Below are 17,156 nucleotides of genomic sequence, written 5' to 3'. Positions count from 1 at the left end.
TATTCTTGCCCCTTTGCTCCGATGTAATCAATAGCCAGAAGATCTCTTTAGGTTACGCCCAAGAGCTGGCAAGTTCAGTGCTTTACAAAAAATATATAAAGATAATCATGCTGTATTGAAAGAACGTTATACTAAATTAGAGTGGGTTACAAGTACCTGTTATATGCAGGTTAAAAAAACTGGAAGAGTGAGCTGTTCAGTCAGAAGGCTTTGTGAATTGGTTTGATGGAAGCAAGTGTTGCCTGACTAACATGGGACAACAAGTGGCTAAGGTGTGTACGCAAACTTTATTATAACTGCTTTAGAAGGAAGCTACACATGATCTTGGTGATTATTCTTAGTTAGAACTGTTCTTGCAGAACCATCATCTGCTTAACATAGATATCAGTTCTAGTTTCTGTCCACAAGAAGAACATGTGACAAATTCAAGTTATAACAAATTTACATACATGTGAATTTGATTACTGCCAGCTTCTTTCACACATGCTCAAAGGCCCACAATTGAGATTAAATGTTTTGTAATGCAGGCATATTTTTGCAGATCATGCATAAGGGTGGAACTCATGAAATCATTGGGTAATCTGGTGGATTTGTGCAACTGTGTGTGATATCACAGATAATGTTATAAGGATAAAGTATTCAAGCTTTTACTGGGACACCCAAATGATTCATAAGAATTTCCAAAAGGAAACCCTTTATTGAAAAGTGAAACCGTTACAATGCATTCATTGACACACAGTCAAAACATATGCACATTTACCTGGACAGATGGCTGGCTGGTTCATCAATCTATTCTCTTGTTTTTTGTGGGGGTTGATCACTGTTAAACTAAAGCTGGCATGTGTTCTGCTCTGCAGACTTAATGTCTCACCAACTGTAATTTGCTGGTTCCTGTATGGTATTTTACACTAATTTTTGACCATAGTTCTATGCATCTCAGAGTCATCCACCCTGTTTCTATTGTTGTAACAATCCCAGAACCTCTTGCCTTCTCTATAAAACAGTAAAGCTGATTACTCAATGGTTTCATGAGTTCCATCCTTATGTATTAATGCACCTTTTAAGTTAGTGGTTCTTTGTTTCTCTCCAACCTTACTTCAGCAACTGTTAAATTTACATTCCAATTTCTATCATAAAACTATAAGTCCTCGTCTTGTAAGCAGCATTTCTCAATAATATCTAAACAAATCTTTTGATGTCTCTCATCATTTCTATTTATTATCCCTTAACTGCTATATTCAGGTAACATGTTTCATACTTGGCCAAAATTTTCTTTTCCTGATCAATTCCATTGTCTTATGGATTTATTACCATTTCTCTCTACCAGGCATTTTAATTTCTTTGTTGCTGAGGAATAAAAGAGTATCTTCAAAGTCTTTGCTCTTGTCAACAGCATTCTTTCTGGAGCTGGAATGCCATGTGAAGATCTCTTGTTAATAGATTAAAAGCCTGATGCTTCATGTGTCTGCACTTGAAAACCAAACCTGACCAGTTTATTTTAATCCATTATTCCTTTGTCTTCATGTTAACTGTTTTATAGCAAAAATTCCTATTTCTCGAATTCATAAAGCTGGATACCTGTTTTATCACACAACATCTGAACCATTGCTATCTTCAGTGATTTCCTTAAAATGCAATTGATGGTATTGACCACCTTATGATTAAATTGAAAATGAATCAATACCTGTAGAAATGAATAGGAATCCTTTCTTAAATACCTTTAAACCAGCAAATCAACATAAAAGGCATATTCCAACAATGTCTTCCCAGATTATCAGTTTCCCTTATACAACAACGCCAGTGGCTTCATGAAGGTGGTTTCATGAAGAACCATGGGCTATTACATATTCCTTTGTGTGGTTTTGTGCAGAAAGAAACTGCCAGCATTGTTTCCCAATAGATTTCTCTCAGCATCTGGAAATCCTGGCAGAAACCAGCTTCAACCCAGACACAATAACTTTGAGGTCACATTCAGAAGGGATAAAGCATACGTGGTCTTTCACATTTCTGTTCAATTTTCAACTCTGATGCTCTTGAGGGCCACCAAGTATTAGCTTTGACAGTCTCCTCTTGAACTCTCCGAAATCAGGGTACCGAACCTAGAATGGAAGTGCTCAGCAGATAGTTCACATGTCGGACCAAGCCCATGAGCAATTTTAACCAGTTTTTGGATATTGAGCACAGAAGTCATTATTTTATTGGAACCTTGATCTAACCTTGGTTAATGGTGGCCTTCACATTAGGAGAAGGTATGGAATGGTGAGAACTTAGCTGTGGCCCTTATTCTTACTGCCTGAATGATGAGAAAAGGCTGATTCCCCAATCGGGGACTTAAACCAAATAGGGAGCAGTGTCTGCTCAACATTTAAGACAGTAATTTACAATTGTTTAGGTAAGGAAGGGCAAGAATTGAAGGGAGGATAGAAAAAAAGGATGGGAGTAAGGATATAGAGGGATGATGGGACTGAGATAGGGTTATGAGGAATATAAATCAGGACAGAGTTGTGATAGCTAGTGGGATCTGAATGTAGGAAGGAGGCAAAGTCTGGATTTTGTTGTGTCTGGAACCTGAAGCCTTTCTTCTTGATGAATATTGAAGAATCCAACCTAGAGTACATTTCTGTATCTTTTAAGTATTACCAGAGGTAGAAAATTCTACAGAGTCATGTCCCCTGAGAGGAAAAACCCTCCTGATCTCTATATTAATTGAGTAACCCCTTATTTTGAAACTATGTCCCCTAGTTTTAGATAACCCACTGGGGAAAATAGCCTCTCAGCATCCACCCTGTCAATCACCCTCAGAATCTTATGTACTTCACTAAAGTTACCTCTCATTCTCTTAAACTCCCACAGTTATAGGCCTAACCTACGCATCCTTTCGCATCAACTCTTTTATCCTAGAAATTAGCTTGTGAACCTCTGTACTGCCCCAACACATGCATTTGGTTTCTTAAATATGGAGAAAAAAAGCTATGCCCAGCACTCCAGGTACAGTCTACCAGCACCCTGTAATGTCACTTCAAAGCTTCCCTACTCTTATACTCCTTTCTCTTTCTAATGAAGGCCGACATTCCATTAACCTTCCTAATTACGGGCGACCACCCATGTTACACTGGGTTGTGTTCCTAGAAAATAGTCTGTATCACGATTTTCTGTAATGTTAAGCTGCGTCATCTGCACGTGCATCAAGAAACGTGAGTTGAAAAAAAACTTCATGTTGATTTATTTACTTTTTATTCACACACATTCAATGAGAATGAATTTTATTCCATATCTCAAATTTTTGGATAGCAATTTGTGAATTCTGTAAGGGTAAATTCCCATAACCCAAGAAGTCGTAACACAGGGGCACCTGTACTGCATGTTGTACCTGCATGCCAATTTTTTTTTGTTTCATGTGCTCGGACCACCAGATTCCTTTTCAGTCTCAGCATTAAAAGTAATAATTTGCTTTATCATTCTGATGAAAAACATTATGATGCTGGAGGAACTCAGCAGGCCAGGCAGCATCCGTAGAGAAAAACAGGCAGTCAATGTTTCGGGTCAGGATCCTACTTCAGGACTGAACATAGGAAAAGAGGAAGCCCAATATATAGGAGGGAAAAGCAGAGCAGTGATAGGTGGACAGAAGGGATGAGGCGGGGTGGACACAGAGTGGTGATAGGTAGATGCAGGAAAGAGATAGAGATAGGCAGGTGCAGGGGAGGAGGGGAGAGCAGATCCACTGGGGGATGGGTCAAAGGTAAGGAGAGAGAGGAGAATAATAGGTAGAAAAAAAAGGCTAGGAATGGGTAGAAGAGAAGAAGCATGGTGGGGGGGGGTAATGTTTCTGGGGAAAGGGAGTGGGGATTACGTGGGAGAATTCAATGTTCATTCCATCAGGCTGCAAGGTTCCAAGACGGAAAATAAGGTGCTGTTCCTCCAGTTTGCGCTTGGAATTCTCCTGGCAGTGGAGGAGGCTGAGGTTCATCCTTCCTTCCAAAGACCATAACCTTGCATTTTCCCACATTTTATGCCATCTGACAACTTATTGCCCACTCACTTAACTATCTCTATCACTATGCAGGGTCTTTATTTCCTCCTTACAACTTGCTAACATATTGTCAGCAAACTTGGCTTCAGTGTACTCATCACTTCATCTCAGTCAGTAATATAAAAGTTATGTAGTTGAAGTCCCAGCACTCATCTCTGTGGCACCTTACTAGTGAGTGATTGCCAGTCAAAACATGACCCGACTCTCCGTTTCTGTTAATTAACCAGTCCATGCCAATATACAAGTGACCCCCACGTTATGTGAGGTTGTGTTCCCAGAAAACATTCTGAACCGCAATTTTCTGTAACGAGATCTGTGAATGCATCAATGCAGGTTGAACAAAAATCGACACATAAGTTCCATGAAAGTAAATTTTTAATCTGCATTTCAAATCTTTTGGTTTGTGAATTCCATAAGGATGAATTTTCATTACCTGAGCTACTGTAGCACAGATGTGACTGTATTTAACCCCCAGCCCATGGGCTCTTATCTTGCGCAGTACCCTTCTATGTGGCATTCTGGAAATCCAAACACAGGTTCTCCTTTATCCATCATCTTTGCTACATCCTCAGAGAACTGTAGCAAATCCATCAATCACGTCAATTAATTCACATTAACATTTTAATTTCTCCTCATTGAGACTTGCAAGACATTTGTTTATTAGAATGGATTTTTTAAATACATAAATGCAATAGATTAAAAAATGGAAAGCTTCTCAGATTGTGTTTCTTAAACACAGACGTTTGCATTTGAGTCCATTATATCACCATCTCCACCCCCCCCCCCCCACCCACCCCCCAAACATCCCCAACACACCAACACACAGACTTCCAGTTTAACAATGACCAAGTTAGCAATGTGACTGGATGACCTTTAAGAGCACTGCAAAATTCATTGTTCATTCTTCTGGCAACCCTGAGATCAAGTTGACCTCTAACTCAATTATTCAATGTCTCCAAGAATTAAAGCTTCATTCCTAGGAAACACCTGCAAACAACCAGGGACAAAGGCACTAGAAAATTATACATAATTCATTTGTCTTTATCATTGCAAATTGAACTGGGTGGAGCAGTTAGAGGTGGGAAGTCTTGTGATAAAACCTCCAAGAGTACAGCAAATCTGCTGGCTTTGTTGCCAGTATATTATGTACCTGCCTGTGGGCCCTTGTCTTGTGCAGTACACTTTTATGTGGACTTCTGGAAATCCAAATCCAAATGTTGAGCCCTTCCAATATTTACCTGAGCGGTTCAATTCCTGTTGTTGCTAAAATCTTTTGGCAATGATTGGACGAGCATGAGGCCAGATCAGCCAGGATTTTTCACTGACTTTGCAAGCAGCACAAAAGAAAAGCTATTGTTTTCAATTTTTATGTCATTGCTTGGAGTCAGCATGAATGCACTCTGCCTCCATATTACTTGCAATTGCTTCAATTGGCCTCCTAGATTTTACCTTTAGGATATTTTAAGCAATCCAAGTGAACTAATATTTTTCTGTCATCAGAATGAATTATACTAAAATTGAATAGCTTCCCAGGCACAATTTTTTTAACTTATGAGATCTTAATTCAATCATTATGCCAATTTTATTACATACCAATTTAGCGATAGGACCATATAGACATCTGGACTGTAGCTAAATTCATCAGATCCATTAGTATAATGGGCAAGCTGCCAGTAAAGGTCCAACAGGTGCCAACAGTGTGCACAAAATTACTAATGAGATCCAAGACCAAATATGAACTAGCCTTGGGTGTTCTGATTGAGGTGTTCTGATTGAGGTTCTGATTTTCTGCCAACCCCGTGCTAGTGATCATGGGCCAAAACCATTTTCCACCCCATGGTAACTAATCTTGATTAACACCTACAGCTTCAGAATTTCAAAATTGTATTTATTGAATAGGTGCTATGAATTCTGTAAATTGTTTACTGATTGTTCCTACTTTTACATGATGATCTTCACACTCAGACATGGATATAAAGTTAGCAGAAAATTCTCTCATCAAATGCTGTGGAAAAATGGATATAAATCTTGCATAAACCTTCAGTGTAACTTGCTAATTGCACTGACATAAGTTATTCCACTTCTACGCATACAGTCAATTGATGCCCGGAGATCCCTTATGACCTGATCGAAATGTAAAAAATAGGAGTAGGAATAGACCATTCTGTCCTCCAAGCCTGTTCCACCATTCATAATGATCATCGCTGATCATCCAACTACAGTCCCCTGTTCCTGCTTTCTCCCCATGCCCCTTGATCTCTTTGGGTATTAGAGCTTTCTGAATATATTAGATGATTTGGCCTTAACTGCTGTCTGTGGTAGAGAATTTCACAGGTTCACTGTTCTCTGGGAGAGGAAATTTCTTCTCATCTGGTATTAGTATTGGTATTGGTTTATTATTGTCACTTGTACCGAGGTACAGTGAAAAACTTGTCTTGCATACCGATCGTACAGGTCAATTCATTACACAGTGCAGTTACATTGAGTCAGTACAGAGTGCATTGAGGTATTACAGGTAAAAACAATAACAGTACAGAGTAAAGTGTGACAGCCACAGAGGAAGTGCAGTGCAGTGCAGGTATACAATGAGGTGCAAGGTCACATCAAGGTAGATTGTGAGGTCAGAGTCCATCTCATCGTATAAGGGAACCGTTCAATAGTCTTATCACAGTGGGATAGAAGCTGGTGGTATGTGCCCTCAGGCTCCTGTATCTTCTGCCTGATGGGAGAGGAGAGAAGAGAGAATGACCTGGGTGGGTGGGGTCTTTGATTATGCTGGCTGCTTCACCAAGGCAGCGAGAAGTAAAGACAGAGTCCATGAAGGGGTAAATTTCTCCTCATCTCTATACTAAATGGCTTTCCTCATGTCTTTAGGATGTGACCCATAGTTCTGGACTTGCCCACCATTAGGAACATTCTTTCTGGATCTACTCCGTCAAGTCATGTCAAAATTTTATTAATTTCAATGAGGATTAATTTCAATCCTTCTGAAGTCTGCCAAATTGTCCCAAGCTCTCTTCATGCATCAGTTCTGGCCATTGTAGGGATCAGTCTAGTGAATCTATGTCACTCAAAGTATACTACATGGATCCATTGTCCAGGGCTTGGCACTGTCCATAATAAAGGTAGATGCTGATAAATCTTCATACATATTGCATGTAACATTAATTGCCTTAGGTTATACAGAATTGGATCAATAACTCAACAACTCTCCTGATTAACAAACTGGAACATTATCTATATCTAACTAGAATTGTTTTCTTTCTTCCTTCAGTGATCCCAACAAGCCAGTGCCACAGGATACTAAGTTCATCCACACAAAAGCAAATCGTTTTGAAGAAGTGGCCTGGTCCAAGTACAACCCACGAGATCAGCTTTATCTCCACATTGGTCTGAAGCCACGAGTGCGGGAACACTACCGTGCTACCAAGGTGGCCTTTTGGAAGCACTTGGTCCCTCACCTGTACAACCTACACGACATGTTCCAGTACACATCTACCACCACCAAGGTGCCTCAGCCCAACACCACTCCCATCTCCTATGCGACCAGGCGTCCCAACGGCAAGACATGGCCCTTCACCACCAAGCGGCCAGGCTCCGGCTTGAGTCCAGCTTTCAACTCCAATGAGCAACAGAAGGAGAACTGGGATTCAGAGCAAGACAGTGGCTCCCTGTTGATTGAAAACCCTCGGGACTACTCCACTGAACTAAGTGTCACTATTGCAGTGGGAGCCTCACTACTTTTCCTCAACGTTCTGGCCTTTGCTGCTCTGTACTACCGCAAGGACAAACGTCGCAATGATCCCCACCAGCAACCCAGCCCACAGCGCAACACCAGCAATGACATGGCACATACGCAGGAGGAAGAGATCATGTCACTGCAAGTGAATCAAACCCACCATGAGTGTGAGAATATCCAGGCGCCTGAGTCCATGCGTCTTCCTTCACTGCCAGACTACACCCTGACTCTCCGCCGCTCACCTGATGATATACCCCTCATGACCCCCAACACTATCACCATGATCCCCAATTCCTTGGTGGGCATGCAGTCCTTGCATCCTTACAACACCTTTGCTGCTGGTTTTAACAGCACAGGGCTGCCTCATTCACATTCCACCACTCGGGTATAGTCCTGGGCAGTAACCTTCCAGGAGGCGGGAGTGAATGAGCCGCCGGGTAGAGACCCCTTCCCACATAGACTACTCCAGCCTGCTGGATTTTAACAACCATCTGATTAACACGTGCACTGCACCATCCTTACAAGAAGGCTGTCTCCCTGGGAACTTCAAAAGACATACATTCACACCGGGCCTTCTTGTTTGAACAGACAACTTGACATTTTATAAAATAATCAAATTAAGAAAAAGTTTCAAAAAAAAAACAAAAATGAGGGAAAGTGAAAGTGCTTTTGTTACCGGTGTGGGGAAGCAGCGGCAGACACCTGCCCACATTTATCTCATTGTTCACATGCCTTAGCCACACAGGCTGCTACGCTCCATGTATTTTTTAATCACTTTTAGAGCAGCTTAGGATATACTAGCACCAAGGGGATTGGAGGAAATGTGCACACACAAAGACTGAAAAATTGTCACCTGGATTCTTCACAGTGGTTCTCCCAACTGACTGCCGTATCTCCGGTGAAATTCACGAAAACACTGGATAGTTGCAGTGATAGATCGGGAGAGGCCCCTGGAAAACTCCTGGTGTGCTTTGTTCTTCATTAAACATTAAGCACTGTCAAGAGCAGAGGGAGAGATTATCTCCTCAGCTTTGTTTATTGTTTTGAGTTCATTTCTTTTTGCTCAGATAGTCCTAGAGTCAGTAAACTCTGAGGTGGACCTGGTTCTGGGTCCAGAACCTTCCTGCAATGAATGCCCTGTTGTAATACTGGCCAATATTAATGGCTAAGAAATTGAAAGGGGCACCTAAGTCAAGAGTGCAACATTTTTAGCTCTCTAGAAGCTGCCAGTGAAGCTGTTCTTTTACTGCCATTGCATTTAACTTGACAGCCAGGGAAGCATTTTTGCCCACCCATTACCCCTCCACTTGCCCTCATCATATGATGAGCTGAAGCTCACTTATTGGGGAAGCACTTTGTATTTTTGTGGCTTGACAAAAATCTAACAAACTTTATACAGATCTGTTTAATTTTCTTTGGGCTGCGTGGAGAATCTTCAAGTAAAGCAAATAATACAGCTTTAGATAGTGTGCACCCCTTAATTTTTTATACACAGTGAATTGTGACACGTGCCAAATTAGAACCAGCAAAATTTCTTGGTGGTGGTGGGTGGGGGGAGGTGGGAGGGGAGGGGGATTGTTTTTAACTGTGTCTGTTTTGTATTTTGGTATAAGCAATCTGTTGCTGTATGTTACTTCGTGTAAAAACTAGTTTGCAATTGAGAGCGTGCCAAGGGATTTAGTGCCACAGATACACTCCATGTCCTGACAGTTTTCAATAAGATTCAGGCTTCAGTCCATGTGCTTGATCCAGACTAGTGAAGACCATGCTGTCAATGGGATGTTGTCTTCAACCCCACATCAAATTCCTCCCATGACAGCCAGACTCCAACCAAGGTAAAACACATCAATCCCTTGGGATTGCATACTCTCGATCCTCCACCATACCAGGCAGTAACACATACTCTGCATCCTGTTCCTGGTCCAAGGTTTTTAATATGTTTTAGAGCCTCCTTTATGTTGTGAATGTGTGTTTAGTAGGATTGGATTGAAAGCATTAAGGGGCTGAAATTGGTCCTCATCGTGCTTGTTACGTGAGTGGAAAAACAGGTGCAAATTGTCCTCTGTTGTGAGGGCAATCTCCTGCATCCCAAGGACTCCTAACAGATGTTGGACCACATTTTGATTAAGTGAATTTTCTAGAAATCTTGGTAGCTGCTTCAAACAAGCATTAAGCATCTTTCATATGTTTTAGACCAACTAGGTTGGACACAACGAGCAGTGCATTTGTCAGGTAGCTTTGCTCAGCAAGCTGCAGTAGTCACTGCACTGAAGTAGCAGCACCCAACAAAAACATAGTTTACATTTGTAAAGTTTGGCATAGGAGCAGGAGTAATCACCCTGAATCCACCCCACTCCCAAAAACCACTTATTGTTGAGATCAACCCTTCTCCCATTGCCCACCAACAAGAAAAGCAATCTCAGTTTCCTCGCCATTAGATGGACGAGCTGCCTTTGGAGATGCAGCAGGCAGACGAGGTCACTGGTTGTGCATTTCCAATGGGCCATCCCCAATTTCTCCTCCAGAAACCCCTTCAGTGCTCCCTGAACCAGCCTGAAGGGAAGGAAGTAGACAATCACTTCCTGAATTTGAACCCAATACTCAATTATAAGTAACAGCACATACATTACTCTCAGTCCCCCAAAATACAATTGGATGACATTTGGCTTGTTCCTCACCCCATTCTCCAGTGTTTGAAAGTCAGAAAGTTTAGATGATAACATTTGGTTGAAACTCCAAACTCAACTTGTAGCATGACAAATAATTGTTGAAAGTTCAATATCCATGGTTATAGTCAATCTTAGGAGATACACAAATAAAACACAATTCATATTGCCCACATGTAGCAGGTATAAGCATTATTTTTCATTCTTTGCCTATATGTTTATTCCTCTATCATCACCCCTCTATCATCAATTTTTAATTGTGTCAATCACTCAATCACTTCCTATACAGTTCCCTGTATGACAGTTGGGGCTTAGTTGCTAGCAATCTTGCCTCTAGAGTTAGAAGGTTCTGAGTGTGAGTCCTACCCCAGAAGCACAAAAGCCTATGCTGGCATTTCCTTGCCGTACAGCAATACACTTTTGGAGCTGTTGAATTGAAACCATACTGCTTCCTCAGTTATGCTGTACTCTAGCCAATATTCACCACTTGCTCAATGTTTCCAAAACAAAACTTGGTAATTTTAACATTATTGTTTCTGGGAGCTTGCTGTGCACAATTTGAGCAGCATGTATGCTGTATGATAGTAATCACCAAAATTAGCTGTAAAACACATGAGATGTTAAAGGCACTACATAAGTCTTTCTGTTCTGTGTTTATTGCACCATTGCTGTCCTACAGTATCATTCCTTTTTCTCTCATTTGTTCTCTGCCCATTTAGCTACATGCCCATTTTTCTTTTATGCTATATCCAATCCTTTTGTGTATCATTGTTCTTCACCCTACCAAGCAACAATAAATGCAAATCAAATATGGATTTAGCCATGTTCATTTCCTTTGATAAAATTTCAAACAATCTTTTGTTTAATGAGGGACACGTCATTGTAGTTAAACCCTAAAGAAGTCCCACTAACCAAATACACAGTAAATTCTAAACTACATTTTCCATCCGAGAAAAGCAATTGAAATAATGTTCGTTTTTTTTGCTTGCTAGGCTTCCATCTAAAGCAATTTAAAGCTGGACAAAGGTTCCTCCAATTATCAAGTATTTCAACCAGTTTATAAAAATGCTCCCTCCTTCCCCTCACCACCCCCCCCACCCCCAATTAATTCTGCATTTTCTTTAGATCAGCAAAAACCCAATGGTGGCCATGATCAATGGAGTATCAGTGATTTTTCAAGAAGAAAGCACTTCCCGATGGGAGATTTTATATAGTTTCTGCTTGGGGTTTATTGGGCTGAGTTAAAGACTGATGCACAGCATCAACACCCATTTTGTGGTTTGTGATATCTATCTTTATGATCTTTCAGTTTTAGTGTTTAATTTAGAATTGGGGGCAGGCTGTGAATTGAGATATGGAGTTCTGTTGGTAGCTATAGGACTCATAACTGAAATTATGGTTACCTATTGTCTCAATGAAAGCATCTCACTTTAACATCTGAACATTTGGGTTTAGAGCAATGATGACTATGCGTTTACCTATTTGTAACGTTAAGACTTGTCAAACCCTGTACATCTGGAATCATATAGGTTAAGGGGCAAATATTCCATTGTGTGTTTATAGATGACCCTTTGAGTACTGAGGGTACCCAAGTCCGCAAATACCTAGATTTTATTTCTTCTCTATTCTGTTCAAGCTGTATTGACTCTATATTTCTAATTTGAAGATGTCTTTGTGCAGGCCCTCTAAATATTTCTTAATTCATATTACTCTCAGAATAAACAGAAAAAAATTAATATTGACATTTGATTTGTTTTGATGCAGAAATAACCCTGCAGAACTCAAAGGGTTAACAGCCACTCTTACTCAGGAGAGAAAAAAACAAAACAAAAGCCTGTCTAGAGTGTTCCCTGGATCTTTCTATCTGAAGATATATAAATACCAGTAATGATTTTTATCATATAGAATATAAGATTGAATATAACATTGAAATATCTTAATCACTCCATATTAGTCTGAAAGAATATTTTCAAATGTACAGCAAAAGTAAAAGCGTAATGAGTCTTGGTGGAATTGCTCAATGCATTGTCCAGCCTATATGACTGCTACCAATTTACAGATGCTGGATACAAGCCACCAGATATCAGATTGTCCTTCAGGAACATGTTATAAAGTCACAGCATCTCTGATGTTGTATTAAATTGTTGTGATATCATGAAGGAGACTGGTTGGACTCCTCCAACATATTTCTACCGAAATGGATGTTACCATGCCTTTAAATACAAACCTATGTATTGGAATCCTTCCCTGTGCTGTGACAGAATTGCACACTAAACCAGAGCCCAGAGCCTATTTGCTATATCTCAATAAGGACTAGCTGGATCTTTGTTCCAGTTTATGAGCTCATTCCTAGCCCCAGTAAGTGTTCCACTTCACTTTGATCCCACTGTGTGTTCTACATTAGACACTTCTTTTCTCCACTCTACCCTTTAACCACAATGCTTCTTTTAATCTCTGATTGATGGTGGAGTGTTTCTGCATCGAAATAAAATGATAACAAAATGCCAGGAGTCTCTGTTTGTTTTCTGAGCATCTGCATTCATTGATGGGAAATATCCACCCTTATATCCATCAGTTTTTCTTCTGGATTTATTAATACATTATTAAACTGAAAAAGTAGGAAAGATATTAAAGAAATTGAATTGATTTGTTTAGGCTATTAAGAATAACATTGCTGATGGGTTAATTATTGCAAAGGTTCTGAGGGACAGTATCAATCATTTAGTATCAATCATTTAACACACAGGTTAATCAAGGACAGGCAGCATGGATCTGTCAAAGGAAGGTCACATCTGACTAATGATTGAATATTTTGAGGAGATGACAAGGTTGATGAGGTAGTGAATTTGATGCGGTCTACATGGATTTTAATAATGTGTTTGACAAAGTCTTGTATGATAGATCAATCAGAAAAGCAAGGCTTTGAGAACATTCCTTCATTATTTACTCTGTCCACCTGATAAATGCTTGCCATGACAGAGCTAGGAGCAGAATGCCTGTTTTGAGAGTCTGGCATCAGGCATGAAAAAGACGAGTAAAAAATAAGCTGCTGGAAGAACTCAGTGGGTTAAGCAACATCTGTGGTGGCAAAGTGGTGGTCAACGTTTTGGGTTGAGACCTTACATCAGGACTGACAGTGTAAAGGGAAGATAGCCAGTATATAGACATGAGAGGGAGAGGTGGTTGGTGAACAGAAGTGGAACCAGATGAGAAGGGGACAGAATGATGGGCAAATGGAGCCAGGTGGGGGAGTGGGACGTGTTGAGACAGAGGCTGGTAGGTGATAGGTGGAAACAGATGAGGGAGGGATAATGGGCAGAAGGAACCGGGTGGGGGAGGGGGGAAAGGAAAGGTGAATCAAGGGAGAATAAACCCAAGTGGATAGGTATGTGGGTGATGGGCAGATGAAACCAGATGGAGAAGGGTAACATGTCTTGGTAATATGGGGGCAAGGGATAGAAAAGGTGAACAAAGAGAGAGAGAGAGACCTTTGGTGGACTGGTATGAGTGGGAAAGGAAATCAGGGACTGTGAGTTACCCAAACTTGGAAAATTCAATATCCATACCATTGGGTTGTAGGAATATGAGGTGTTATTCTTCTAGTTTGCATTTGGCCTCACTGTGCCAGTGGAGGAGGCTGAAGACAGATGGGTCAGCGTGGGAATGGGAAGAGGAGTTGAAATGACATACAACCATTGCGGGCAGAGCACAAGTGCTCCACAAAACACTTGGTGTTCGGTGCCCTGAAGAGCCGGCAAAAATGGTGAAGGATGATATGCTGGATGTGGAGGCTAGTGGGGTGGAAGATGAGGACCAAGGAAACTCGATTTTTGTTTTGTCTGGGGAGAGGTGGGCTGAAAGCAGATATACAGGAATTGGAGGAAATGCATGTGGGGCCTCCATCAACTATGACAGAGGGGAAGCCACGGTTCGAAAGATGGACGACATTTCAGAAGTCCTAGAATGGAAAACCTCATCTTGAGGACAGGTGCAGTGGCATTAAAGGACAGGAGGAGGTGCAGTCAAGGTGGCTACGGGAGTCCATGGGTTTATAGCAGACATTAATGGTTAGTTTGTCTTCTGAGATGCAGACAGAGAGATCCAGAAAAGGAAGAGGAGTGTCAGAAATAGTCCAGGTGAATTTGAGAGAAGGGTGAAAATTGGGAACAAAGGTAATAAAATACATGAGTTTTGCACAAGTGCAGGAAACAGCACTAACGTGCAGTACTTGGCAAACTAATGGGGCTAAAGGCTGACAAGTCCCTGGATCTAATGATCCATTTCCTGGTTGTAATCTACCAAAATTCCCTGGGTTCTGGAGATGTCCCAGAGGAATGAAAAGCCATAAATGTCAGGCTACTATCCAAAAATGGAGGGAGACAGAAAGCTGGAAGATTAAGGCCAGATAACCTAACATCTGTTAATGGGAAGTTCTGATGAAGTGCCTCAGACTTGAAATGTTCATTCTATTTCTTTTTCCACATATGCTGCCTGACTTCTTGAGTGTTTACAGCATTTTCTGTTTTTATTCTTTGTTTTTTTAACACCTCATAAAATAAAGACAAACCTTCTGAATGCTTTCTTCACTACCTTATCTACATGTCCTGCTGTCCTCAAGGATTTGTGCCCATTTCTTTTTGCCCAGTGGACCAGTATATTTGTTCAGGTATGATACTGTTGGGGCTGTCCATGAGGGTCCTGATGTTTTAGGTTCCGTACTTCATACTGAGGAGTGGAGCTGCATATGTGTGGCCTCTTTTAATGCGGGATGGCCATTGCACACCAGCTATCATGCAAGCTTGACAGAGTGAACTCTTTAGCCAGTGAGGTGGGTCCAAGATATCTGGAGATCAGGCTCTACTGCTTGGTCATTATTGTGCTCACACACGGTCACTACCCTTCCTTGAATGTCTCCCACTGCTGAAACACCCTCATTCTGTCTCACTCTCTCACACACAAACACACACACACACACACACACACACACACACACACACACACACACACACACGTGCGTGAACACAACAACACAAGGAAACGGGAGAAGGAAATGGCCCTCAAGACATCTGTGCCATGCAGTATGACTATGGTTGATCTATGTTGGCCTCAACTTCTCTTCTGTGCCAGTTCCCCATGCCTTCAATTCCCAGGTCTTTTAAAAATGTATCTACTTCCATCTTAAACACTTCTTAAGTACTTGCAATGATATAGCCAATGATCTAGGGTGGGGTCACCCACAGAAACCTTTACCCATTGTCTTCTCCTCACCCTCCAACCCCCTGTGTCTCTGAATTGCTTTCCCTTCGGTATCTTATTGCAGTCTTGTTGGCTCAAGTTGCTCTCCTAAAGTGAGGATAAAGCTGTCCCCATGAACCAGTGAGAGATGATCTAGACTCAACAATCCACCAATAGTGCACTGGGAGACGACATGCTCCATCCTTGGGCAGTATCGACTGGGTGGCTGCGGACCAAAGATTTTCAAGGAGGCTGGGGTTGGGAGGATCCCTGCCACATCGGAAGCCCCAGACAGTGCAGGCATGTGATTGAAGGGAAATTACTCAGCCTGCCTCGGGCATCATCAGGCTGTGAACTGAAAACTTACAAGAGGTTTTGGTGCACTATAAACATTAATATTTTTCCTCAATGCTTCAGTACTGGCAAACGGGGGGGCCGGGAGGGGTGGAGTGGGCTGCTGTTTGAAGGACTTGCGGATGAAGTAGAGAAAAGCTGCAGCAGAGAAGTTCAGGTGGGACAAATATTGAGTTAGAGATGAGAGCAAAGGGTCAGAAAGAATGGAAAAGGGAGACCTGGAGCCAGAAAGGAAGAAGGGTCTGAGTGAAAGTCTGCAAGAGAGAGAGTGATGGAGGGGGAAGAGTTGTAGAGATGGGAGCGGGTTAGGGGGTAATCATTTCACTTCACATCAGCATTTGACAGTAACCAGCATCAGTAGATGGTTGATTGAGAGTGTGAAGTTGATTTCTGCACTGGCCCATATTACAGTCACTCCCCCACAGTTTTACTGCAACGCCTTCACCATCACATAAGTAAGTTGACACTTCAACAGGCAGGGGTTGCTGGTGTCTTAGTCAAGATGGCGCCAGAGAGAGGCGACTTTTTTTTGCAGCTCCCAAGGGATTTATAAAATATTCTCATTTACAATTACTACAGCTGAAATCGGCAGCTACAGAGACCGCAGTCAGCAACATTGTTTCAAGTCATTTAAAAAAAAGTGACTTAAGAACTGATGGACTCAGGACTCCAGACCACCCAGGGGGTGAGTGCAGCAGCTGGAAGCTCAGGGAAGGTCTCCTGGCTGCAAGGCAGGGCTGCAGGTAAAACTGAAACGCAGGGTCCCAAGGACCCCCTTTCTGCCACCTTCTAGGCTAATGTACATCCTCTGGAAAATAAGATTGAAGACCTCAGAGCAGGACTGCAGTATCAGAAGGACACCAGGAACTGTTGTGTACTCGACTTCACAGAGACGTGGCTCACTCTCAGCAGTCCTGACACAGTGCTTCAGCTCGAAGGCTTCACCATCCACCACATGGACCGGAAGGTGGCATCAGGTAAAGGCAGAGGTGGCGGCATTTGCTTCATGATTAACCCTTTGTGGTGCACAGACATGATGGTTCTGTCTCAATCCTGCTCCCCTGACCTGGAATATCTGGCAGTCAAGTTTCGCTCGTTCTACCTGCCGAGGGAGTTCTCCACCGTCATC

At 41.8% G+C, this 17,156-nt stretch overlaps 1 protein-coding gene across 4 annotated transcripts in view; it reads left to right on the top strand.

Moving 5' to 3' along the window:
* nlgn3a (neuroligin 3a) overlaps positions 1–12,934 on the top strand; it is a 177,869-nt gene extending 164,935 nt beyond the window's left edge. For all 4 annotated transcript variants that reach the window (XM_052020866.1, XM_052020865.1, XM_052020864.1 and 1 more), the window contains one exon: positions 7,308–12,934. In XM_052020866.1, the coding sequence (XP_051876826.1) occupies positions 7,308–8,163 (856 nt within the window). In that variant the 3' untranslated portion in view covers positions 8,164–12,934. The remainder of the gene's footprint in view (positions 1–7,307) is intronic.
* The last annotated feature ends 4,222 nt before the right edge of the window (positions 12,935–17,156 follow it).

Source organism: Pristis pectinata, chromosome 8 (assembly GCF_009764475.1).
Source record: "Pristis pectinata isolate sPriPec2 chromosome 8, sPriPec2.1.pri, whole genome shotgun sequence".
In the NCBI taxonomy this organism is placed as follows: Eukaryota; Metazoa; Chordata; class Chondrichthyes; order Rhinopristiformes; family Pristidae; genus Pristis; species Pristis pectinata.
The sequence above is the reverse complement of the archived record's forward strand: the minus strand, read 5'-3'. Positions and strand labels throughout refer to the sequence as shown.